This window comes from Balaenoptera acutorostrata, chromosome 5 (assembly GCF_949987535.1).
Source record: "Balaenoptera acutorostrata chromosome 5, mBalAcu1.1, whole genome shotgun sequence".
NCBI lineage: Eukaryota > Metazoa > Chordata > Mammalia > Artiodactyla > Balaenopteridae > Balaenoptera > Balaenoptera acutorostrata.
The window spans coordinates 113,128,244-113,155,021 of record NC_080068.1 but is presented as its reverse complement, the minus strand read 5'-3'; the positions used below and the strand labels follow the sequence as shown (position 1 = coordinate 113,155,021).

The 26,778-nt window shown below is 36.8% G+C and overlaps 1 protein-coding gene across 1 annotated transcript in view; it reads left to right on the top strand.

Annotated features, from left to right (window-relative positions):
* The window catches only part of COL25A1 (collagen type XXV alpha 1 chain), a 481,522-nt gene that overhangs the window by 331,185 nt on the left and 123,559 nt on the right, over positions 1 to 26,778 (top strand). Inside the window, exons 8-10 of the mRNA XM_007191014.3 lie at positions 23,106 to 23,177; positions 23,921 to 24,028; positions 25,620 to 25,655. Coding sequence (XP_007191076.1) covers positions 23,106 to 23,177; positions 23,921 to 24,028; positions 25,620 to 25,655 — 216 coding nt within the window. The remainder of the gene's footprint in view (positions 1 to 23,105; positions 23,178 to 23,920; positions 24,029 to 25,619; positions 25,656 to 26,778) is intronic.

Sequence of the window (26,778 nt, the reverse complement as noted above, 5' to 3'; positions counted from 1 at the left end):
TGATCAGTAGCCGAACCTGAATGTCAAGTGTAAAAGACTCAGGACTCTCCAAGATTTTCCCATTGTCGTCTGCACACCCTACTACTACCCCTCTCTCCTTCATTATTAAAGAGGGCTTGTTGCCCAGTTCATTAGGGCCTCTGCCCTCATCATGAACCACAGCCCTGGGCTTTGATGTTAATGACTCAGATTTCTTTTCTCTATCTTAGTGACTTAAAAACATAGCCTTAAAAATAAGCAAAGCTATTTTAATGTTTAATACTGTCTTTTTAAATTAAGGTATTATGTTGTTCTGAAATTGTGGTAAATTTGTTAGTCAAACTTAGGCAATAATAAAATGAACAAGCATCATGACGTTATCTTTTGACTATAATCTTCTAATCAGTTGGCTACCATCACCTTGCCAAATAACACAGAGGCCTGATAAATAAAAGATTTAGTGGTTATTGGTCTCAATATCATCAGCCAACAGCTGGTTTTAAATGATCCTGAGCTCTCACAGTTTCAATAAGCCACCCAGGAGCTCTGCTTAACTATTTTCATAAAATTCTTTTCTCTTCCCAGTGTATTCAAGTAAATTTTCATAACAGCTGGGACTATGCAAAACTGATAGCATCTTAAAAACATCTTCAGCAAGACAGATTAAGTTCCAGAAAAGGAAAGCATTTAGAAGTTTATTTTATTATCTTAACCTTTGTTGACTTGAATGATTAAACAGATTCTTTGGCTCTGCTAAAGCGTTTAGGCCTGGATATTAATTTGATGTTCTTATTTACTTAACTCTTGCCTTTCTCTTTAGCCCTAATGAATATACTACTCATTTGATACTGAATGTATTGCCTGTGAAAAGGGAATGGATATAACACAATGGAAAGAAATAAATTGTGAGAAAATTATTTTAATGATTTCCACATTTGGGAGAAGTTGGCATGGAAACAGCAAGCTCGTTAAAATTTGCAAACGTTCTTGTTATATTTTATAATCAGAGTTCTCTTTTAAGTGTTCTGTCATACTTCAAACCACTAAGAGCCCAGGAGCATTTGTAAATTTGTCCTAATGTGGGTTAATTTAAGGGATAAATTATTTTTGCAAACAACTGTTGATATGTAGACAATACTTCCCTTGGAATTCAGTGTTGCAAATTATATCTCAGTTATTGATTGTATAGCTGAGCCCATTAAGGAAAAAAAATAGATATTATGAAAAGTTGAGGAAGTGACTTTACCTATTTTACATCACTTTAAATCTTAAAATTTTTGTCTAATGTAAAGTATTATACAAAGGAATCTATATATATAGTAATCCAGTGGGATAAGTTTTTATACAGAAGTTTGGAAGTTAAAGTGAGTATTTCACAAAACCCTTATTAACTACACACACACACACACACACACACACACACACACACGCACACTAGTCGAAAGCCTGAGGTTTGAGCCCTTAACTGAAAATTCTATTAATGACCATAGATGTATTACAATAAAACCAAAATCCATTCCTAAGTATATCCTCTGACAAGGAATTCTGGAGAATGATGCCAGCCAGTTTAAATAGCTGTTGGATTTCCTTTTAGTCGCTTTTAGCGCAATGACCTTCATATTAAAATAGCTACTCATTATATTTTATGAAGTAAAGATTTCATTTGTCCACACTTGTACTCATTGCTCATATCAAATACAATATTCTTCTTTTTACTTATTTTACTTTTTTTTCATGGTTTATATATCTGGACATATACCTTACAGTCTTTTCAGGCTAATGTGCACCATTTCACATTATTCTTGAAAATGAGTGGAATGAAAGATTTCAGATGAAAAATATATGTATGTATATCTAATATTATTACATTTATATTTCTTTTGTTTGAATTTTGCAAGTGCTGCTTTCTGTGAAATGTTTTCTAAATAATTCAAGGAATTCCTTGATAAAAAGATGATCTTTTCTGAAACTCAAAACTATACAGATGATTTTATTCTCTTTGTCTTATATTTAAGCAAGATAGTTTTCACATGAATTCAAACATAAGAGTATTAGGTTTATTAATCCATATACTATGGAGTTATGATTTGCATTAATGCCTGCAACTGGAGCATATAATAAAATGTGGAGGGAAAGACAGATTTGTGGTTGGTGACTTTCAATATTATATAAGAAAGAGAAAGTAAGCCTTTAGGTAAATATATTAAACTCTGTATTTGAAATGGACAAAAAAACCCCAACATACTATAGTTGGTAATACCTATAAATAAAGAGCATATTGCAAATAGGAAATACAGCAATTTATAAGCAATTTACACCAACAAAATCCAACACAATTACCACCATTCCTTTTCTGTCACTCCCAAATGCAGAATTATAATTGCAACAAAATGTTACAGGTGGATTAACTAAATAGAAATCAAGAAAGTATGAAACAGCAGATTTTTAATGGTGCATCAAGATTCGCAGAAGGAACTAGAATGCAAGACTGTATTTTTGATTCATCCCTTCAGAATGGGTGGAATAATGGCTTATGCACTGACAGATCATGTTCAGGGAGAACAGTTCCTGTAGGTCTGAATGAGATGGGTCTCTGGAAAGTCATTTAGTGCCAGACGGCAGCATCCTTTCATAAGCATACATGCACTAATGTGTCCAGCAGCTCCTTGTAGCAGGCACAGCCTGTAAATCATAAGTGGCCAACAGGACTGGCTTTGTAGGAAAAAGATGTCAGTTGCAAGGTCCTACTTCACATACAATTCTAAAGCGGCTTTGGAGGGAGTCAGGAAGCTTTGATTTTCATTGCTTGGAAGTCAGTTAAATTTTGTTTGAAAAATGCTGGTATTCAGAGGAAACTTTACTGACCACTATTATTTTTATTAGCACAAGTGAACTTTTGAATGTTTTACACACAAATAATAATAATAATAATGACAACAATGCAACACTATTGTTTTTATATTCCACATACCAAAGAAACTTCTGGGCCTTCTTATCATACTTTATTACCTTGTAAGTTTAGCATGAATCTGTTCATAAAGAAGCCTAAGTGACCGATAAGGTGGCATCCAAATCCTCCAATGTAGCATTAGAATACCAAAGAACTAGGAACATCTGACTCTCTTTCCAGGATAGGAACTATAGTTAGCTCCAGGCCTAAAGGAATTCATTAGAATTAAGAATTAAGATAGGAAAATGGTGGTGAGTAAACAAGAGAAATTGGCATGGCAGAGTGTCACTGCTTTTCTGGCTTGAAGCCTGTGTGATGTGATGTGAAACAGAAGGAACTAACTATAACCCTAGGAAGTACAAGGGGACAACAGGTGGTAATTCCTGCCTCATTCACCATGTCTTCAAAAGGACATGTCAGCCTGAACATTCCAAGTTTATTGGCAGGTGAGGAAAAAAGCTATAGGAGACACCACCAGATTTTTAATTAAGAATAATTCGATTGTTTTTAAAAATAGCTTTATTCCTTGGGCCTTTCATCAGCTTATTTTTAGAAGCTGAGTTAATCTAGTTATCTAGATTATTAAAATTGTGGCCCAAATCTGAAATATCGCGCCCAACTGTTGACCCCATCATGACTTAGAGGAGGCCGTCACCATGTGAGGTTTCCGGGATTGCTGAAGAGAGATTCTTCCACTGGTGAAGTAGGAAGTACAGAATGAAGGATGTGACTGAGAAGGCTGTGCCCAAACACAGAACACACCAGAGACTCTTCTAAAACACACCTAATTCTAAGTTACATATGCTGTGTTATTTTGTCTTTTTCAAGGTATACAACTTGTTTCTCATATCAAACACATGCTTTTTGCACCAACAATGGTTTAAAATATTATAGTGCATATCATTCTGTATGTAGGTGTCAGTACATGTATCATTCTCATTAACAGTAATTATTCTATCTATAGAGATAGATATATACACATACGTGTGTGTGGATATGTACTTACAATTGCACTGCCTATACTGTCTTAATGAAACAGAGTTCTCCATAAGCATAGATTATTATTCATGTATACAAGATCTAAACACATACAAATGTGAACCAACCTACTCTTGTTTATACTCTGATTCCAATTAAGAAAAGTAAGGTAAATGTTCAAAGCAGTTTGTTAACTTTTTTTGGATAAAATGGATACATCTTCCTTAACTGTCTTTTAAAAAAGTATTCCTGTGTTCAGTATGGCAATTCAGAATTGTCTAAAGAATTGTCTAAAGTTAATATAAATTAACTTTTAATAATTTCAAGCTTAATTTTTCTTTGTGCACGTCCTAGCCTGCAAGGAACACCATTCTCAATGTTCCTTTGCAAAGTTAGATGGAAAGATCTCCGTGATAGTCCTTGCCTATGACATCAGTTTGGCTCTGACTTCACAGTAGAGTCTACTGACTGAGCTTTTTCATGATCACCTTTGAGGAACAAATACTTGCCTTGACTTTAATATTAGAGAAAAGTTTGAGAACTCAGTTGCTGTTTCTTAGCTACCCTATTTCTTTATATTTCTTAATGGTTGAGGAAGTCAGAAGTTTCTAGAATGCCAGCACCAGAATTTTCTTTTAGATTATAAACTTTTTCATATGAAAGGGACTCTTAACATGTTCCTTGAATTTAATATAAGTTATAGCAGCACCTTGTAATTTTCCAGCCTTGATTCCTCCTTACTTTTAATTTATTTTTATCCTACTGAACTGTTCTTTGAGAAGTTAAACATTTGAAAGATTGTAAATCGTTAATATAGTTTTATCAGATGTTTTGAAAATTGGAAACTATTTTGTCTTCATTAGCATGGCTGATGATTAACATGGCATATGATACATCATATGGGAAAAAGTCCCTAGCTACAATTTAACCATTTTTATTAATTTTTTAACATTTCTTTAATATTATGCCTTGTTGTTTAAAGAATTTACTATCTATATGACAATAATTTTGATAATGAAAACAATAGTAAGGAATTTTTTAAATTTAATTTTTATTTTATATTGAAGTATAGTTGATTTACAATGTTGTGTTGGTTTCAAGTGTACAGCAAAGTGACTCAGTTATACATATACATATCTCCACTCTCTTTCAGATTATTTTCCCATATAGGCCATTACAGAGTATTGAATATAGTTCCCTGTGCTATACAATGAGTCCTTGTTTTTTTTTTTCTCAATTTTTTTTTAATTGGGGTAGAGTTGTTTTACAATGTTGTGTTAGTTTCTACTGTACAGAGAAGTGAAGCAGAGTTCCCTGTGCTATACAGCAGGCTCTCATTATTGATCTATTTTATACATATTAGTGTATATATGTTTGTCCCAATCTCCCAATTCATCCCGCCCCCCTTCTCCCCCCTTGTTGTCAATACGTTTGTTCTCTACATGGGTGTCTCTATTTCTGCCTTGCAAACCGGTTCATCTGTACCATTTTTCTAGATTCCACAAATATGCATTGATATACAATATTTGTTTTTCTCTTTCTGACTTAATAGTAAGGAATATTTTACCTTTTCTATTATGTTATTTTTTTCTCTGCCAGGTAGATAACTGCTATGTTTAAATTAAGAACTTCACCCCTTACACACACCACTTTTATTTTTTGGCATAGATAAACATAAATTACTTCTACTTTGACAAAGTAAAGTTTCTAAAGAATCATCAGTGTTAGAAAATTCTATAGTATAACATTATAAAGCCATTCTTTATAAAGCCTTTTTTGTTGCCTTTTTTGCTCAGTACAAAATTACTTTTGAGCCTTACAACCTTTTGTTTAGTAGTCATTCACAATTATTCAATAATATTGTAAAAGGAAATGAATTTTGAGGAGTAACAGGAAGAAGGGAATACTTGGAGATCTATTAGACATTTTGGATTTGTTCAGAAAATTAATGTAGAGATTTACAACTTCATCTTTCATTTTACACTTTTAGGCAGAAAAGTCAAACAAAATAGAAATAGAAAAAGCTTTCTATGTCACCAGTACAACGTTGAATGTTAATGCTGTAACTCTATACCGGTCTTTGGTATTACTTCCACTTTGGAGCCCTGTAGTTCTAATAAAATGTGTCAGAGAAGAATGCAAGGTTTGAGTCACAGTATCTACCCGGAATTTTATATAGTAACTGTTATAATCATTCAAGATTTTCAGAATGTGTCAAATGAAATGGCATGTGCCGATTGAGAAACTGTCACAATTTATATGGGATTTCCTTTTAGGGTGGAGAGTAACATCCTTGGTTGCAGTGGGGGAAAGGAATGCAATGTCTTTATTTTTCCTTACTTTTGAAACGTGATATACTATTTTGTACAATCTTCCCTCTATGTTTTATTTTGAATCAATAATTCTCATGAGGCAGATTAGAGGCTACAAGCTGGTGGCCTGTGGACAGACTCCAATAGTAGATGCATTGTATTTGGCTTACCCAAATTACTTGCTAGTATTTTAATATTGGGCAATTTCATACAAAATCTTGTTTTAAACTTCCTCTTGGAAAATTAGAAGATCTGACACCATTGGGTACGTATTCTTTTATAATTTCAGTTGGCTGAAGCTGGATGGAATCTCTCTGCTTTAGAGGCATTCTGTATTACACTCAGCCCACTTCAGTAATTTACATATGTGCACAGTCTCTGTTGGCACTGGAGTTTGTAACACCTGAATTAGAGATTAAGATAATTTTGCGTTTGATATTATGATGACAAAGTCCATCAAAATATACAGACACAGGTAACAAAACAACGAATGACAAATCGTTTATCTTCTAGGAAGAAGGCTACATTATTGCCTTTAATTTAATTTACATATAATTTGTTTTTAAATTACATAGAATTCTTCTTACCTTGGTGGTTGTCCATCTATGGTAGTGTAGAATTTTTTTATTAGTATACCAAGTCTGTTCAAAGGTCAAAATTAGGACTAGTTCAAACTTGGTAGTTTTATACCAAGATGTCAACATAATTTATGCCATCTTTCAAAATTTTGTTGAAATATGAATTGTAAATAACAGAATTTTTATTAAGTTACCCTTGTTGTATATAGAATAGTAATTAAATAACATGCAAATAACATGCAAATAAAAAACATGCAAATATTTAAAAGATATATTTTAGTCCTTTAATTATATACTTTTAAAATTAGAAACTATAGATGTTGAAGGCTTGCTCTTCTGAGTCACGCCTTTGAGGGAAAGTGTAGCCCCTAATTACAGAATTTCCTGTAGGTTTTTCTTAGCAGTATATAGGATGTTTGTTTATTACTTAAAATGATCTAGCTTAGACATCTATGTAGGTTGTAGCCAAAGTTCATAGATATTTAAAATCATAATATAAATTTAGTTCCATATGATTTTTACTGGACCCAAATAATTTCCTTTATAATACTAATCAGTGTACTTCTAGAAGCATTCATACTTTAAGGCACTATATATTTCTTTTGGGTTTTTGTTGTTCTGGCTGTATAGTTAGATTAATGGAAACATCCCCCCTTGTAAACATTTCTAATGAAATTGCCCTTACAGGGCACCAATAAAAATTAAGTTAATAAATTGTTTAGAATTGCCCTTTATAGCTATGCTGACAAACCTTAAGAAAAAGAACTAATTTGAGTCAGTATTATTTGATCCTTTTTTCTCTGTATTCTCCTTGCTGTAAAAATATATTGAAACCTGATTTCTCTGAGTACAACAAATACAGAATTTGAGGGTGTGGTTCAAATGATATAAAAAAGATAGCATAAAAAGGATCCTATAAAGTAGATCATATTTCCCTTTATGGGGACAGGGAAAAGAGTTGTATGCATTTGAAACATTTTTTTCTTATAGTGTTTTTAACTGTAGGATAATATAGGAACTAAAAATTTACTTTTTATTAGGATTATAAAATCTTTTGGCAGTGTCAGAAAGCGTTTCTAGATAAATCTTGATTGTCTTATTCTAAAAGGGTGCTGAGGGTAGGAGATAATGTGGGTAAGAGAAATTCACTTTCTGCTATGTCAGAGTTTCTCTTATAACTGCAAAATAAACCCATTTCTTAGCCAGCCAATTGACTAAAAATTCATATAGGGTATCCTAACCTTATGGTTCCTGAGTTTTATTCAAACAGCTTTGGTGGCAAGGAGCTCACTCTGTTGAAAAGCAAACTGTTCTAATTATAGACAGTTCTAAATATTACAGAGTAATTTAATCATTCATTCATTCGACAGATATTTATGGTTCCTTCTTTTGAATTAACATCTGTTGTTCTCTACTTCCTATCATTTAGTTTTAGTCCTGCCTTCTGAACTAATTCCTCTTCCACATGACAACCCTTCAGGGATTTTATAGAAACACTGAATGAAGTTCAGGGTTGCAATGAACCCTAAAGCCCTGCTTGTCTAAACCCAACTTTCCTCAACAAGCAATGGCATAGCATAAAACTGACTACTCCCTGTGATGGTGATGGTGATTCTCCCAAGGCAGTTCTAAGCTTATTCAAAATAGCTCTCATATCCCAGCTCCAACCTTTCTTCTGCTCCAAGCCCAGCTCCTTCATCCATTCCTCGTGTGACACCTCTGTATCTTCTTTCTCTCCTGGTTGTTCTCTATATGTGTTTCTGTCTACCCTTAAAGGGTAACACCCAAAAATTAAACACATTAATTCAGGTGGAGTCTGGCCTAAGTGGGATAGAACCCACCTGCTAATGCCTCTGTTTATGTTAATATTGCAGGGAATTAGATTAGCTTTAGGCCACATTGACAATCATATCATATATTGATGTATACATTTATTATCAATGTAAATTCTAAAGTCTTTTTTTCACTGCTACTAGCCCTTAGCTCCTCAACTGTGTATCATTATGGCTTGTTTATTGGATCCAAACACTGTTCTTTACTTTTATTCCCACACTATTAGTATACTCTGTCCTGTTGAGATCCTCTCTTGGAGTCCGATTCTGCCATCCAGCAAATATTACATCTCTCTTCTGCCCCATTTTCTGGAGGTCTGAGATACAGATATAGAAACAGATATACAAACTGAGAGAGAAACCATCCCCAGACCCAAATTTTAAGAAGACTAATCTAATCCATGACACAAATGTTGAATGGAGTTAAGACTGAGAACAGGAACTGTGGAACAATTTAAGCAGTATTACCAAGGTAAATTGTTCAACCAGTTATAAATCCACTTTTTTATTTGCTTTCAGTTCATATTTCTCAATTTAGTATATAAGGATAATATGACATACCTCTTGCTGTAATCCAGTTACATATGTACATCCATCTACTAATAACCTTTTTTAAAAAGACAAAAAAGATCATATTTTTAAACTGCACTTCTTTTTCAGATTTTCACTAACAATGCTTTTAATAATCTATTCTAATCTTAAGTCAATAAAATTCTACCAATCTGTCTATATTTTGCAGGATTTCCCTTCTTCCTTGTTTTTTCTTCTATTACTTCTCTTACTTTCTACAGTTCCTGAAAAATAATTTGAATGGTTTGGTAATTTTTTTGGCAAATGCTTTGTATTTTAAAGGTCATTTCTTCAGACTAATTTAGACTCCCAAGGTTTTTCGTTTATAGTCTCTTTACTTTTCTTGGCATTTTATACTACCAATATTTGTGCCATTTTTTTTTAAGTATTTGTTTATTTATTTATTTATGGCTGTGCTGGGTCTTCGTTTCTGTGCGAGGGCTTTCTCTAGTTGCGGCAAGTGGGGGCCACTCTTCATTGCGGTGCGCGGGCCTCTCACTATCACGGCCTCTCTTGTTGCGGAGCACAGGCTCCAGACGCGCAGGCTCAGTAATTGTGGCGCACGGGCCCAGCTGCTCCGCGGCACGTGGGATCTTCCCAGACCAGGGCTCGAACCCGTGTCCCCTGCATTGGCAGGCAGACCCTCAACCACTGCGCCACCCGGGAAGCCCCTGTGCCATTTTTTAATCCGAATATCTGTATTTGTCTTGTTTGACAGAGAATTAGAAACTAAATAGGAACTGGATGCTGTTGATTTCTTCTGTCAGTTATTAACAATTTACTCCCAGTTAGCCAAAGGGGGGAAAAAAAGCCTATTCTTTGATTCTCCTTCTCTTTCCGATTCTAACGGCAAATGCTCGTCTTGCTCTCAGTATTTTCCCCCAGATCCAGTGGGCCTTAGTGCTCCTGACCCAGACTTTACTGTTCCATGCCACTCTTCTATATTAATCCTTAGTTTGACTTTCACTTCCTTTTTCCTTTCCTTCCTTACATCTAATTATGATAGTCATAACAAAGGAAATCCAACAAAGAATAAGAGTGGAAGGCAAATTAAAGGCCTAATAATTCACAAATTGGTTAATGATTCCTGTACAAAAGTTGACTCTAGCAATTCCTTTGAAAATAATTTTTTTCTCAATCATATTTGTTTCATGCCATTTTCCCAACATTTAATAATTTTCCCAAACATTTCACAAGTCGAGAAACATGGAGAATTGTACAAATGGACAAATGTTTATGAAGCTTCATCTCAACTGTAGGTAATGTAATGAGCTGGAAAATGGTAAATTGTTCTTCGTTACTTTGTGTTCCATAATTGCTAATATTCCACATCACCCAAGGAGAATAGTTGACAGTGCCTTATGTGTAAATATGTAAGTAATTCAATTTCAATAATGATATGATAGGCATACATCTTGTAATTCTTTAGCCACATATGGGAATCATAAAAGTTATAGCTGATGAGGTGGCAGAACTGGTAACTTATCTGAGTATACCAGATGCCACCTGGTTTTTAACATGTAAACTCTGTTCCTTATGGGTACTGAAACTGTAGACTCATTGAATTAAAATAAGACCTATGAAATATGTTTTTATTTTGGAAACTGGGCTATTACTTTTATCTTTTAAGACACCAGAGAAATATTTTCCTTGGTTTTACTTATGTTTAATACCATCATTTCACGTGTTCAAACACAGAATACAGTTATTCACTGTTCATTCTTTTTTATTTTTATTTACTGGTAAATAAGGCAAACATTTCATTTAATGTTTACTAAGTTAAAAGGCGATGTTACACTTTGAAATAATTCTTGTAATCATAGGGAAAAAAATCTTGCTTCTGTTATATGTGGCAAGTTCATTTGATACATGACATATTAAGTACTTTTAAATAAAGAGACAATTGACCCCATCAGAAATTGCAGCTACAGCTTATTTTGAGCACGCATTTTCAGTAACTTTCCAAGACAAATTAATCTTTACTCTTAACATTTTTGGCTGGCTTATTATCATCTAAATATTTGAAATTGGGAGGTATAAAAGGAAATTTGAGGTAAAAAAAAAAGAGTTTGAATATTATCAGTGTAGTTATTTCAAGTAAATTATAGGTGCACATAAATATCACTTTTAAAGAATAGATATGATAAACATCATAGTATATTACAACTTAATGTTAAAAATGTGTAGCATTTCATTAAATAACATCATCACCAACCACAGCCAGGAAATGAAAACTAAAAAGGAGAAAGTTCATATTATGATTTCTAATATCCATATCATTAGAAAGTTTAGACTTAATTTCACAGAAGTCGGGAAATTCTGAGATTCCCAAAGAAACCATAACTCTCTCATAGATTACAACAGCCTCTTTCATGAGGAGCTCAAATCATGGAACTCCTCCCAAACGGATCCATCACTGTGGGGTGTTATATCACTATAACAGTGTATCCATCACTTCCTTTTCAAAAAGGAATTACACCTTGTTCTCTTCTTCCTCCTAGAGGTCCTGTATATTTTGAAAGTTTTTTGATTTAAGAACCAGTGGTCTGAATTACAACATGTGATTGACACAATGAGAACCTATAGCCCTTTCTTCAAATGTTAATATAACAAAATAAAGTTCCTGCAAGGGACTAACTGAATTACTTCCTTTCTGAAGCAAAGCCCTTCCACACTTGTCTCGTTTCTAATTCAACATTCAGAAACACTAGGTCAGAGATCTTTAACTAGTACTCTGTGGCCCAGATCATCCCCCCAAATGTATTTTTGTTTGGACTATAAAATGTTTTAAAGTAAATTTGAATTGGTAGCAAATGTTTAAAATCTGAAGCATTCGTTAAAAAAAAAAAAAGAAAAACCTCAGATTTCTGGCTTCTCTTGAAGCATGTGAAGATGTAGCAGTACTAGGTAGGCCTTCCCCTGTGGCAAAATCAATTAAGTCCTTATTTCCTTTTAGCCCCAGCTTGACTCCTATTCAGCCAAGCATCCCCACTTCCTTTTGTCTTAAACCTGCTCCCTTATTTATGTTATCTGCCTGGTCCTTAGAGCCATTTGCATTTACTCCATGTTCAACAAGTAACATCAAATATAAATATAATTATAGGGCATTCAAATGTCCTAAATCGCATTCAGTATTTTAGGTCCATATGGAAACATGCAAATTTCAAGGATGCTTTCAAGACACAGACTATTTTAGTTTTGAGTAGTTGAACAGACCCTGGGAAAACACTAAAATTTAGGATGTGGAGTAAAGGGGGATATTAGAGAATAGGACTAGTTAACTAGTAGAGGAGCGTACCTAGAGTGATACTACTCCAAGTAACAATACTCTCTGGTGAACTCTTCCAACTACTCCATTATCCTTTTGTTGCTAAGGTCATTTTTGAATAGTTCCATTATCCCAGAGGGCTATCAAGTGTTTGCTGTGGGCTCAAATTTATTTGTGGGGGAGGGTGAACTGCAGAGGTGGATTAGGAAATACAAGGATAGCTGTCCACTTGTTATAGCTGAGCCCCATGGGACTCTCACCAGCTCTTTTATACGCTGGTTTCTAGCCATCTACCTCTTCTGAGGGAAGAAGAAAAGAGGCTACCATCCAGGAAGCATGCCCAAGGAATTTTAGAGTCAACTCAATTTAATATCATGCAAAGGAAGTTTAGCAAATACCCATTAAGCCAGACACTAAATAGAGTCTCTAGGGAATAACAGGACACTTTTCCTTTTCTCCCAGAATGAAGAATGCAAAAAAAGTTGAGTTTTTCTCACAGGACAAATGCCGATTTTCCCTTCAGTGTAAGGTGCCCTGTCAGCAAATGAACCTTCTATTTGCTTGGCACTGTTCTTTCCTGATCCTACTGTGCCTCCTCTCGCAAATGTAGACTGTTTTGTTCCAGAAAGTGGATAGGGTATATGCAAGTTGAGGTGAGCCCTTGACCTGGCAACCTCAGCTAGAAAGCACCCCTTGGTTTCAACAGAAGTATAGGTGCAGAATATTATTGTTTTGTACGTTATCATGATACTGTACTATCTTTGAGGGAAAATTCCTGGAGAATTAAAAGATTATTAATTTTTTTTTAATGATACAAATGAGCTTATTTATTTATTTATTTATTTATTTATTTTTGGCTGTGTTGGGTCTTCATTTCTGTGCGAGGGCTTTCTCTACTTGCGTCAAGCGGGGGCCACTCTTCATCGCGGTACGCGGGCCTCTCACTATCGCGGCCTCTCTTGTCGCGGAGCACAGGCTCCAGATGTGCAGGCTCAGTAGTTGTGGCTCACGGGCTTAGTTGCTCCGCGGCATGTGGGATCTTCCCAGACCAGGGCTCGAACCTGTGTCCCCTGCATTGGCAGGCAGATTCTCAACCGCTGTGCCACCAGGGAAGCCCAAAGATTATTAATCTTTTATTAAATAATTCAGAATTTTCATGCAAATTGCATGAAAATCAGATGGGTGGAATTAAAGCTTTTGCATGATTTATTTTTTAAAGGGGTGGGGTTGTTAAGTAAATTATTATGCAGTGTTTGGTAATCAAATTGATGTTCTAAACAAGATCTCTGGATTTTTTTTTTTATTTCCTAAAAGATCAAAATTTTTCACGGGTCTGTTTTTGCATTTACTTGCAAAACATATATGCTAACTATAATGTGCTTATTTATTCATTAAAGCAATTAATTAAAGATACTAGATAACAATTGATCAGGCTAGTTCTGATTAATATATAAAATTGAAATCATAGATGGAAATTTATTTTTAATTACTGTAAACTGGTATAAATTATAATATATAATTCAGATTACCATATATTTAGACAGGCTATTTGCCAGTCTAGCCTATATTAACAAGTTGTATTTTTCAAAACTAAATTCATTGCCTTAACTTCAACACTTAACTACTCTTCTTACAATCTTTAATTCTGTTAAATGGATCTTTGTCATCAATTTTGGAACAAGCTTACAATCCTTCCTTGAAACCCTCAGAGTCAAATGTGTTTCAGAATTTAGAGTTTTTTGGTATTAGAAAGTTAATATTGTTGATACACCAGGCATTGTCTGACACCCTTAAAGATGCCTGAGGCACTCTGTAATTAAACCATTAATTTCTGCTGTGAAATACATGCATGTTCACACTAAGCAGGATTATTAGTGAGCAGAAATAGCCTCACATCTGTTCAAATAAGTTTTTGCCAACAAATGGGTTTGCTGCAAAGTTAGAAAACTCTTTAGTTAAACTTATGAAGAATTGTTTTGTTTTCAGCGACTTTGGATTTTGGAATTGCAGATGAAGGATCATGGACTACATCTTGATTTTTAATCTGTTCATCATAATTTGGCCAGGGTTGTCTTCCTCAAATGCACGTATGGCATGGCATGTTCATTTTATAAACACCTTCATGGTTTCCCACAACTTCAACCTTTAAAGCTTCTTTGAAGACCTCCCATATGTATACCCTATCAACTTTTCTAGGCTCTTGCCTAAAAACTGCTTCACCCCAACTAAACTCAACTTACCAGCAATTTCCAAGTATACCTTCCTCCTCTTTGCTCACTATACTTCAGACTGGAATACCTTCTTCCAGAGGCCCCAAGTCCACACCGCCCCTCAAATAGCATCGTCCTTTTCATCCTTCTTCACCCATCTCAAATCCCACCTCTACAGAGGCACGACTCCATTCCCCAGTCAGAATGTGCTTAAAAAGCATACTGCCTGCTCCTCTAACTAGCACTAATTTAGTATATTTTCCATTTGAATCGAAAATCATGTGATAACCTCCCTTCCCTACTAGATTTAAACACTTACAGCTTCTTTCACTATATTTGGCATATTTAAGAGTCACTTGTTAGATGAATGAATGGATGTTTTAGTATAATCTCTCTTGATCTCATCAATCTAACCTCCGACAGGAATCCCACACCCATAGTCCTTGCCATTGCCCTTATCCTAACCTTCTCAAGTGGAGAACAGGGTCTAGATCTCAAGGGAATACCTAGAACACGACCTAATCTTTGTATTCTAAGTGTAGATTCAGCATTTCTTTGGAAAAGAAAAATATACTTTCTCTTTGGTTCCAATATTCATCTTGCTGATACTGTCAGGAAGGAAGGCAGCAGAGCCCTTGGAGAGCGGCCAGGCACTACAGGGTACTTCATTCTGCAGGTCTCAGCTTAAACATCACTTCCCTGGGAAGTCCTCCCTGACCAGCTGACCTCAGCTAGGTCCCCTTTCTTTGCATTCTCATAGCTTTTGTTTTGCTAACGGTCATCATATTCACTTCGAGGGTATGATTCTTATCCCAAAACTCAGATGATTAAGAAATATTAATTTCTTAGTCATCTTAATGACTTAATTTTCTATAACAATTTGATTTCTGAATCTACATCTCCTCCATTTGTTGACTAAACAACAAACATCAGTCTTCTTGGGATTTCCACACTTTCTTCCTCCTTTTGGACTGACTCACTTTTCTGCGGTCTTATAGCATCAGAAGGTCTGGGGGTGAGAATTGAGAGGCACCTTGTCTTCTACTTCGGTCCACACAGTTTGCTGCTGAGAAGGCAGCGTGGCCCAGCTAACCTGCAAGGCCCTTCAGAAACAGTGTGTCAATGCTGCGTCACTGGGGCATGGGGGGCTCTCTGCTGTTTCTGTGCCATGCTTCAGACAGGGAAATCTTTTGCAAGGCTGCCCCTGGTCCTGTGCATCTAGATAAGTCATGTAGCCATTTCTTCTTTGAGGTATTGTTGCCTTCCTGGAAGTGCTGCGGGGAAGCAGGGCTTAGGCCCCCTCTGCTCTTGAGGACCACAGTTCTCCTTCCTCTGTTCCAGTTTGGGGGAATATCTTCCTAGATATTTTTGGTTTCTAGCAATGTTGGCAAACAAGTTTTCTTTTCCACCCTGCCTCCTCATACCTCTCCTGATGCAATAGCAGATGGCCAACCAAGAGCTTGATTGAGGGACAAAGGAAATAAAGGACTATAAGGGAAAAAGAGCATAGATACTTATAGAAAAGAGATCCCAGCCACATTCATAATTGCCCGTTTAATGTCTGCATTACTTCATTGTACTCTAAGCTCCATGAAAACTGGGGTAGGGCTTTCTAATCTCAGTGTCCAAATATTGCCTTTTTTATAGTAAGCATAAATTCTTATAGTAGTATAAATTCTTCTTGAATAAATGAATGAATAAATGGGAATGAAATTCAGAGACTGTGAAGGATTTATGGGATGTATAGTGGCTAAGAGGGTAGACTCTGCAGCAGATGGCTGGGGTGTGAATCTTGGCTCTGCTCCTTATAGATAGGCGGGCAAAACCCATAACCTCTTTGTGCCTCCAATTCTTCATCTGTCAAATGGTTGTTGTGAGGACTAAAAGGGCTAAAGCTCTTAGAACTAATACCTGGCACATAGTCAGTATCATATGAGTATCCACTACTATCATTACCATCATCATCATTATTTATTATCTCATTATTATTAAGAAACCCTAACACAGGACTGATTCAATGACAGCAAAGTTTATATAAATAAAATTGACATAATTTTAATTTTGCACTATTTCCCAGACTGTGAGGCTATTTTGTTTTCTTCCCTGTTTCCCACATCTACACTGCATTCTCTGGTTCCCTTGGGCTGGGGCAGTCCTTCTTCGGGAATTCTACCTCTTTTCATGGCGTCTTATCTTTTGTTGGTGTCTCTTAGCTGTATGCCCTTGGGAAACACAACACCCCCTGGAATCCCTTCTTAGATCATAGCAAGGAGATCCTGTCTCAGTATGTGTACTTCAGGTAGTTTTTCTTATTCTTTACCTCTGCCAGTGTTGAAGTTTTTCTGCCATCTTTCTGCTTGTTTATAGATCCTTTGCAGTTTGTCTTTGCTTACTTAGCATTTCAGTGGCTATAGTATTTAATGACATGACTTTGTCAACGTAGAGATTGCATTGTTCTCTTTCTCTTCTAAATAATTTGTAAATTCACATTTATCATATACATATAAAAGATAATTCCTGGAGTGACTAGGGTTAACATTTATGATAGAACACAATAGCATGGAACTTGGAGTATCTATAAAAAGGAAAAATTAACTTTTTGAGCCAAATATTTAATTTAACTACAGAAAGCTAGTTCTTTCCATAATTATCATAAGACAGTCTTTTTCAGTCAGCTATAAATACTGACTTTCACAGGCTCCAGTGCTCATATTATTTGGTTGTTCAAAGGATTCTTTTAGCTGTTTAGCTTCATATGGTTGATTTTTCTATTCAGACAGATTATGCCATCTACTGCAATATGGAATGACTTAGCAGCAAATTTCTTTCTTTTAATTTTTTTCCTTAGTTAGCCTTCTAAGCGTTCCTGCTGTTAAACTAAAGTTATTCTTTTACCTAAATATTTTTGCAATCTATTATAATATTTCCCCACCTGGTTTCTCTTAGCTAGAAATCATTTTATCAACTTCTAGGAATATTTGTCTTTATTTATGCTGCACACATACCCACTGTAATGGTTGTGTCACAATGCATGATATGTTTTGGGTAAACAGAATTATGATACTGTTTACATTATGGAGAAACTCAGGGATTCTCATTTCTCAGCATAACACATATCTTTTCTTCCAATACGATTTGCTATGGGGGCCCCTTGACCACCTTTATAATTAAAATAATTGTTTATCTTTTCCTCCAGACCTCTACAACCTCACGGACACTCTCTTGTGCTTACTAGTAAGCATCCATCATCAGTGATATTGGCCATTGTTAGCCTGTTCTTACTATGGGTCATTTATGTGCATTTATTCAGCATAATTAATGATGCAGTAAACAGTGAAGTCAAGTGTGTCTACCACTTTGCCTGTACAGAATTTTTGTTAGGAGAGTTCACATTCCTCCTGTTTCTACAACCACTTTTTATTAATCCTATTTGTAGTTACCTCTTCCTCTGCTCATCCCTTAAATCAAAGTCTTTCCAAGGGTTCCTTCCTAGGTCTGTTCTCTCTACAGCCTCCCTAGGTGACCCCACATAGCCCTATGACTTGTGTTTCCCACCTCTCTCCTGACTACTTTATATGCACATACAACTGCTACCCCTTGGCTGTCCATATACACCTCAAATTCAGCAAGCTAACTGAACTCATCATCTGAAACCACCTGCCTGCCCCAGAAAACCCTCTTCCTTCTAGTGTTCCCTCTACCATCCTTCAGTTGCTCAAGCTAGAGACCTAGGACCATTCTCTGCTCCTCTTTCTCCCTTATGTTCTCAGCCAGGCTACAAGTCCTATGGATCCTACTTCCTTAATATCACACGAAACTATCAGTTTGTCCTCCTCTAGTTCTAGGACACAGTCCCTCAACTAGACTACTGTAACATCTTCCTAAATGGTCATTCTGTCTTTGACTTTACTATTGCCTTGCCAACCCCCATCCCCTCTTTCACCTGGCTGGGGAGTCTTCCATGGCTCCCCAAACCTTGCATTAGGTGCACGTTTTATTTCTTTTGCAGCCCCTCCATTCCTCCATTGTAATGATTATCACTTCCTATCATTACTGGCTGCTTATTTTTTCCTATTTCCCCACCACACATTAAACCCAGGGAGCTTAGGGTCCTTACCATTCAATCCCCAGGGCCTAGCACAGTGAAGACTGCACAGAAGGCACTCAGTAAATACTTCTTAAATATTGTTGTATATTCGCCAATTTTTAAGCTTTTTAATACTTAAACTATGAAACAAGTAGAGAGAAATTATAAACACAAAATTTCATGATGACAAAGTCTGGAATCAGAATTCCTGGATTAAGTTTCTGGCTCTATCATTGCCTTATTGAGTATTTTTGACAAAACACAAAATTTTCTCACTATAATGTAATCATGTAACACTCATCATTTCTGAGTACACAATAAAAATGACAATAGCATCTTGAATTTATGGCTTCCAAGTAGTTAGCAGCATTTCTTATGAATTATTTATTTGTTCACCATCCCTTTGGGGTAGGCCAGCATCTTTCCTTCTAGAAGGCAATGAAGGGAGATAGGGTTCCTCCTGTAATGGTGTCAAAACACTGGTCCTGGTTGGTTACCTACTTCACAGAAGGTGGGGAAGATTCATGAAGTTATCTGAGTCTTTATGTTCAGGAAAATGGGTTCTATAAAGTAGTTTTATACGCTTGTATATCCAATTTCTTAAGAACTCAAAATATTTGGGGGTGAAAATGTGTACAAATTATTTCAGTACTTCAGCTTATTCCTGGGCTCTTTCTCCATGTTTTTCTAGAGACAGTTTTTTTTTTCCCACACCCACTCAAACCATCTGTGTACCAGGCAAGTTTTCCAAGATGTAAAACCAAGTGAAATATGTCCATTCGAGTTATTTAGAAAGGACTGTGAGTAATGATACTGTGGAGGAATGGCGCGGGTGATGAAAAAGCGCGCTCTCTGTGTGAACAGCTAGGGCAGCCCAGCAGTTACAGGCACACAGAGCCTAGCCATGCAGACAAGCGCTCAGCACCAGCGCTTTTCAAACTTACCCTCCAAAGACCTTCTGCAGGAAGCACAATCAGCTGAGTGTCTGTGTGACCTGGAGATATCCCCTGTGAGGTGTGGTTCTCTACCACCGTCAAATGGTAACATTTTTTTAAAATGTGTGCAAGTTTTACATTCTACCCCAAATATGTCAACGTTTGCTTTATATAAAAATATCTCAAATTATTTACCATTGGGGATTCCCTGGCAGTCCAGTGGTTAGGACTCCGCCCTTCCACTGCAGGGGGCACGGGTTCAATCGCTGGTTGGGAAACTAAGATCCTGCAAGCCACATGGTGCGGCCAAATATACATACATACATATATATATATATATATATATATATATATATATATACACACACACACACACACACACACACACACACACACACACACCATTCATTAAAATGGACTCTTAAGGAAGAGGTACCATATTTATTATTGCCTTTAAACTCTCCCCAGGACACTGGCATGTGCCTTTTTTCAAACATTACCCCAGTTTGAAAAGCACAGAGTCCTAGGATATTGCAGCCCAGGCCATGGTTTTTTGTTAGAACTTAAGAGAATTCGCCCACCTGTCCCCCTTCTACTTTGCTACATGTAAACTCCTGAAGTCCTTTTGCCTAACTCGCTGATGAAATCTTTTAAATGTTGCTCTAAGCACCTGATTGGTAGCATGTCCACTGTTAAGATGATGGAGGAATGTAAAATCAGCTTCCTCAAATAGAGATTTTCTGTTTGAGAAAAAGGATCTGTCTGAGATGGGAATTGCCTAACCACTTCTCTCTTTAGATCCCGTTAACACTGGAAACCAAACTAAGTTCTAAAACTTAATGCTTTTTTGTAAGCATTTAGAAAATATGATCAAACAGCAAACTGGTCATGCTCAGATATTAGTGCAAGAAGTGACTTATTTATACATGCAAATTTCAAAACATTTGTAAGGTCTACCATGTGTGCTGTTAAAAGATTTTTAATTTTAAATTACTTTTGTTAGATAATCCCGTTTAAAGTAACACTATGATTTATCACCACTAATCAAGATTCTGATCCCTCATAGACTTCTTATTTGTATCTGTTTTTGTTCTTTGTTACATAAATGTGAGGTTTATATATAAAATTCTGACTGTGTAATATAGGGCTAATGAGTCACAGATGGAAAGATGCTGGCACATTACCATCTAATAACATTTTAAACTCATATTCCATAGTAAAACAAAAGCAAATTGTACACATCTGTTTTCCAACTTGTAGCATTTCTGAATTGGTGGAGAGTCTCTGCTTAAAGGACTTTTACTTGAGGAGAAGAAAAAGAGGATACAGGTCACCTCGAAACTACCCAGCCACTTAATAACCTTATCAGATAGGATTTGGCAAAAGTGATAAGATTTCCTTGGCTTTGCTTCCTGAGAAGTCCCAGCTCTAAAGAAAAAGAATCAGGGGCATTAGGGCTGAAGAGATGTCTCAGACTACAAACATAATTTTATTGTCTCTCTTAAGAAAAATATATCCCTAATACGGAGGAAATAAGGGAGAAAATATACCAAAACTAATAAAATTTAAAAACTAGAAAATTTCTGGCTTTTTCTAGAAATATCCTCGAAGTAGTTTTGGGTGGGAAGAGGGGAAAGGCAGTGGGGAGGAGAAAACATAGGAAGGAATCCTGCAGACACTCGAGGCCATATATTACCATGATTGTTGCTTAATTTTTTGTATGGTAAAAGTATTCTGCATGGGAAAAAAATTGGAATACAAGGCTCTGATATCACATGTTGTTGGAAAAAGAACACAGGCAAAATTTCTCTCTCAGACCTACCCAATTGATAACGCCTGTGAACACAAGTTAGTACAAGCTAGTAAAGTACAGGCTTTTAAAACATCCTTTCCCCATTTTCCTTGGTTAAGGAATTCAAAACCACTTTTCTGCTTCAAGGGGGTGTGTGAACTGTCAAGTTCTTTTGCAAAAGTTACGTGACAGAAGTGATTACTGCAGAGTGTGACCATAAATCCCCCTGACATGAAATACACATGTTATAAGAGACAGATTTCCATCCACCACCTCTGCAGGAATTCCTGAAACAGGAAAGACCTGAGAATCATCATATGATTGGAGACAGAAATTTTGATATGTGGGTGGTAAGACTGTATTTTGTGAAGCATACTGCATTTATTCTGAGGACTACATCTGATCTGACTGCAAAATTCTGTTCACTGTTGTCCAAAAAAGATTTGATACATGTATTGTGTGTCCTGAGTTGTAAACAGAATATCAGTAGAGGGAAATTACAGTGTTGTGTTCATAACAGAGTCTGTAGTTATCTCCATTCTGTACTAACATTTTGTACGTTAAGAGTCCAGAAATCTTAAGTGTATGTACACAGATCCCAATGTACCTGAGTTCTCAAGCTGACCATTCCCTTTAAGAAATGGTTGGCTTGGGGGCCTCACGTGTCTGATTTTGTTTACTGTGTCAAACGAGGCAAGACTTAGAGCCAGGACGGGGTGGCATGAGGTACATGCTGCGGTGTTTGTCCACCAGTGGAATGTCTGTGTGACGTTTTGTGTCGTGTTGTTTTGGTGCTGTGCCCCGTCCATAGGGTCTGCCAGGCTTCTCCACAGTTGCCGCTCTGCACAGTAATCAGATCCTCACCGTCAAGGTTCGTGGTTGGTACCCCTGCCTGCTCGGTCAGAGCCCACAATCAGCATAAGAGTGAGCAAGAACGGCTCGACTGGCTTTCCGAGTCCAGCTGCCTCCTTTCATCACACACAGCAGGTTATCGGGCACTTGGGACCTCACCTCCGTCAGTGAGGTCAAACGTACATTAAGAAGGAGAATCTTGAGCCTATAAGAGAAGAGCATGTTGAAGTCGAAGAAAGGCAGGCAAGCTCTCTAAGGCTGTGCCACGCCTCGGTGGTTGGATTGGCATGCATCGCAATGCTCTGTGATGGTTTTCAGTGGATTAAACAATCCCGAATACCCTGGACTTCGGGCATCCATAAAATGACAGTCGAGTTCGTGCCGCATTATGCCGGTTGAGGAGTCTGACAGAAATGGAACTGGCACTTCGTCTCTGGACTTTCTGGTCAGGGTGCAGGATGCAGGTGGCTCCAGGTTACCTGCTTCTTTAATACACAACGTTTAAAAAGCCCCAACACCCACCGCAAAAAAAGGATTCATTTCTAACTAAAAATCTGGTTTCACCATCCCGTTTCAGGGTTCTGTTTCTTCCAAGAAGAGCCAGAGGGTCCGATGTCAGACACAAGTGCCAGTTCTGTTTTGTTTGACAGTTATTATAAGTCTAATGTGTGTATCTTTATTTCTTTCTTGGGGCCTTCTGATGCCTATTCTTCAACTCTCTCATCTCTGAACTCCAACCTTTGACCTCACCTGACTGATCAGATGGTGTTTCCTAAAATCAATCATGGGTTTCTCTCTGCTGATCAGCAGCTCATTAAACGCCGCCTGATTAAGGTAGTGCTTATTCTTGCTCAAGTCTGATTTCTCCTTTACATTCGATTTTTACTCTGTATACTGTTGCTTTACCATTTATCTCTCATAGGCAGAGTGTGGGTGGTGGGTATTTATTTTAAAATATCCTAGAGCAAAATTATGTTTGGTGAGCTGCATTTGTTTGAAATGTATATGAAAATGCCAAAACCAAAAGGCATAGAAAGCCAATCTAATTTCTTCTTAAATTAAAAAAAAGAGAGAGCTTAAAAATTACATCCAGTGATAGATCCAGTTTCTAAGCTCTCTAGCTTTGGTAATTTATAAATTATTACACAGCATGACAAGAGCCTTGTATGTTTAATTTTATAGGTTATGAAAAAGTAAATATTTGTCCAACTATAAATGCAGCCATTTTATTAAGCAAGGTGGATATAACTGATGCAGCATTGTCATGGATAAAGTTATGCAAACGTTTTCTACCAGCTCTGAGTATAATGATAACATATACACTATTTCCAAGAGCTGAGAGTGCTGGTTTCTGAGCTGCTTTGATTTCAACAGCGTCTACTCAGCTCACCCAGCATGAATATTTATTTGCTTCCTACTGGCAGGCAAATTGCCTACAGGCTTTACCATTTCTGGTTGTTCTGGGTCTTTTCACAGTATAAATGTGAATTAGATAATACAAATTTAAAGTGTTGAAAAGAAGACTTGGGTCTTTATCTTTCACGGTTACTGTTGGTCTGTCCCCTTCTCCATTGTAGGGTGACCAAGGACAGGCTGGGCCCCCAGGCCCTCCAGGACCTCCAGGCCCACGAGGGCCTCCTGGGGACACAGGGAAAGATGGCCCCCGCGGAATGCCAGGAGTGCCTGTGAGTTGCTTTTTGGATCAGTTGTTCTCACAGGTTTTGTTTCCTTTAAAGCGCTGAGAATTGGGTTGGAGTTGGGGACGGGGGTGGCAGAGGTCAAGCGAGCGGAGTGGGTTGAAGGAAGTGGGATGATAGGAAAGTCCCCGAGCAGAGAGGGCACTGCCAGCCGGAATCTGCCTTACCACTCAACCCACGGGGCACCCACGCAAACCACAGGGAGACGCCTGGAGACAGCAACTGACCTGGTCTTCAGGTAAGCCTCAAGAAGTCTGCGAGTGGAGACGCCTGATCTCACTTGTATCCTGACTGCCATAGAGTACCTCAATGCCTTTGGTTTAAACGGAAGACTAGCTTGAAAAACTAGGTGGGAGATTGATAACATTTTACAAAGGATCAAAATAGAGACAATAAAGTCCTATGCAATTTATGGAAAGTAAAAGAGGTAAATCTTCCTAATATTTATCCCTTGCAAGTAACTTGACCCCCCCCATCACTAATAAAATAGTAAAATTCATGGTTAAAACATCAGTGGTTATGGTTTGAATATCATTTGTCCTTTGTATGTGAAGCTTATTAATAGAAATGACTTAACAGCGATCTCAACACTTAGATCTAAGTACTAATTGACTTAGTACTTAGCTACTAAGATTGGCCAAGTGTCAATAATAGAGAAGTAGCACAGGACACTAGATAAATGGTTTGGTTGGGTAGAGGCAACTCAGCAATTTAAAGAAATACATGGAAAAGGTCAAAAATTTGTACACTTATGACTTTAGGACCTGAAATTCAGGTTTATTGCTGAATTAAATTATTTATTTAATGTATTGCTTTAACTTAAAATTATTTTCATCAGTGTTTTTGTAGTACAAAAGTAATAATAAAATATTTATCCACAAAGTAGAAAAATTTGAAAATAAAGGCAACCAAAAAAGAAAAAACAAATCGGCCATAGTCATTAATGTTTTGGTAGATTTCATTTTTATATGCATATATTTAAGTAATTTTTGAGTGACTCTTTTTTTAAGACTATAGGGTACTTTAAAACTTTTCTGGGACAACCTTCTTATAAGCCTCATGCCCCTCGCCAAAAGCTGCTATAAATTTGTCATATGAAATAAGGAATTGACTTTCAGCGTAATATGCTGGTTGTTAGGACTGCTTTCACTGGACCATCAGAGGTAGTGGTTTCATCCTAAAAGTGTCTTCTAATGTCTCACCTTTTCTCGGGCCGAAACTCCAAAAGATAGAGAACCCTTCTCGGGATGGAACACCAAAAGATAGAGAACCCGTAGCTGTTTTACGGTATAATCACTCCTTCTCGTTTTATTTAGAATACCTTCTTGGCATAATCCTTAAATCTCTGCTGTAATATAGATTCGTTGTATTAAATCCTAAAATGTTTATAAAATGCATTTGAAGAAAGAACATCAGCGATCTTTAAATTACACTGTGTTTGCATTCCTTTCTTTAGCCTAAAAAGTATATATTTGACATTCAAGATCCCTAGTGGATACTGTGAAAAAGAAAAAAAAAAGATTGAAATTGGTTTTTACTGTTTACAGCATTAATAAAATTATCATTATTCTTTTTTAAGGGTGAATCAGGGAAACCAGGAGAACAAGGCTTGATGGCAAGTATCTGAATTTATCTTTTTCTATACTGAAAAGAATGAAAAGACAAGTTACTCAAAACTGTGGTCAAGACTATGTGTAACAAATGTGCCTATTGTGTGATCTGTAACAAAGAGTGAGGATTAGTAAAAGTTAAAAAGTGATAGGGATAACTGAATCACTGTGCTGTACCCCTGAAGCTAACACAACGTTGTAAATGAACTATACTTCAATTTTTTTTAATGGTAAAAAAAAAAAAATGTATTCCTTTAAAACAAACAAGCAAAAAAGAAGTGATAGGGCCTGTCCATCACATGCTAAGGATCACATGACCACACATCTGCAGAACTGGTACAGGAGGAAAAAAGAGGGAGATTCCAGGTGAAGCAAGTGACAGAGGATGCTGAGGGAGACTCTGTCATAAGAGATTAAATTCAGGGATATGCCTATTAGCTTAAAAAGAAATGAGATTTCAAAGGAACCAGGTGTCACTACCTGTGAACTAGTAGAGCAAACCTTCGACAGTGATTCAAGAGGTTTTTCTTTTGCTGAAGGGAGAGAACAGTTGTGCCTTCTTGACCCCTGAAACTGATAATAAAACGGTAAGTTAATGGTTAAAATGTCAGCAGTTATGGTTTGAATATCATTTGTCCTTCCACCCAGAGAGAAACAGTTGTGCCTTCCTGATCTCTGTCATTAAAAAAGATCATGAAATGATTCCTCTTGGACTTGCCCGTAAACACGCAGATCCCAGCTCCTCAAGTTTGTTTATGCTTTGCCAGTGAAAGAGAAGTTAGGGCAGCTTGCTGAGCCCCAAAGAGTAGAATTCCTTCAACCTACCTCTCCCTGTCACTTCCTCCCTGTCTCTGGAGCTACCTTTCTGACCTGCTTTGTGACACGAACAATATTGAGGAACACAGGATGACGCTCTAATAACTCAAATTCCAGTGGACAGCTATGGCTCACGCTTGCCCTGGATGCAGTGATGACGGTCAGCTTGATCATGTCCATTTCACACGATGTGTGGCACGCAGCCTGCAGGTGCTCAGGATATAAAATGTATTTTAAAAAAATAGAAGCTAGGTCCTAGTGAAACGAATGCACAGGAACACGCTAGTTGGTCAAGAATTAAAACAAATGTGT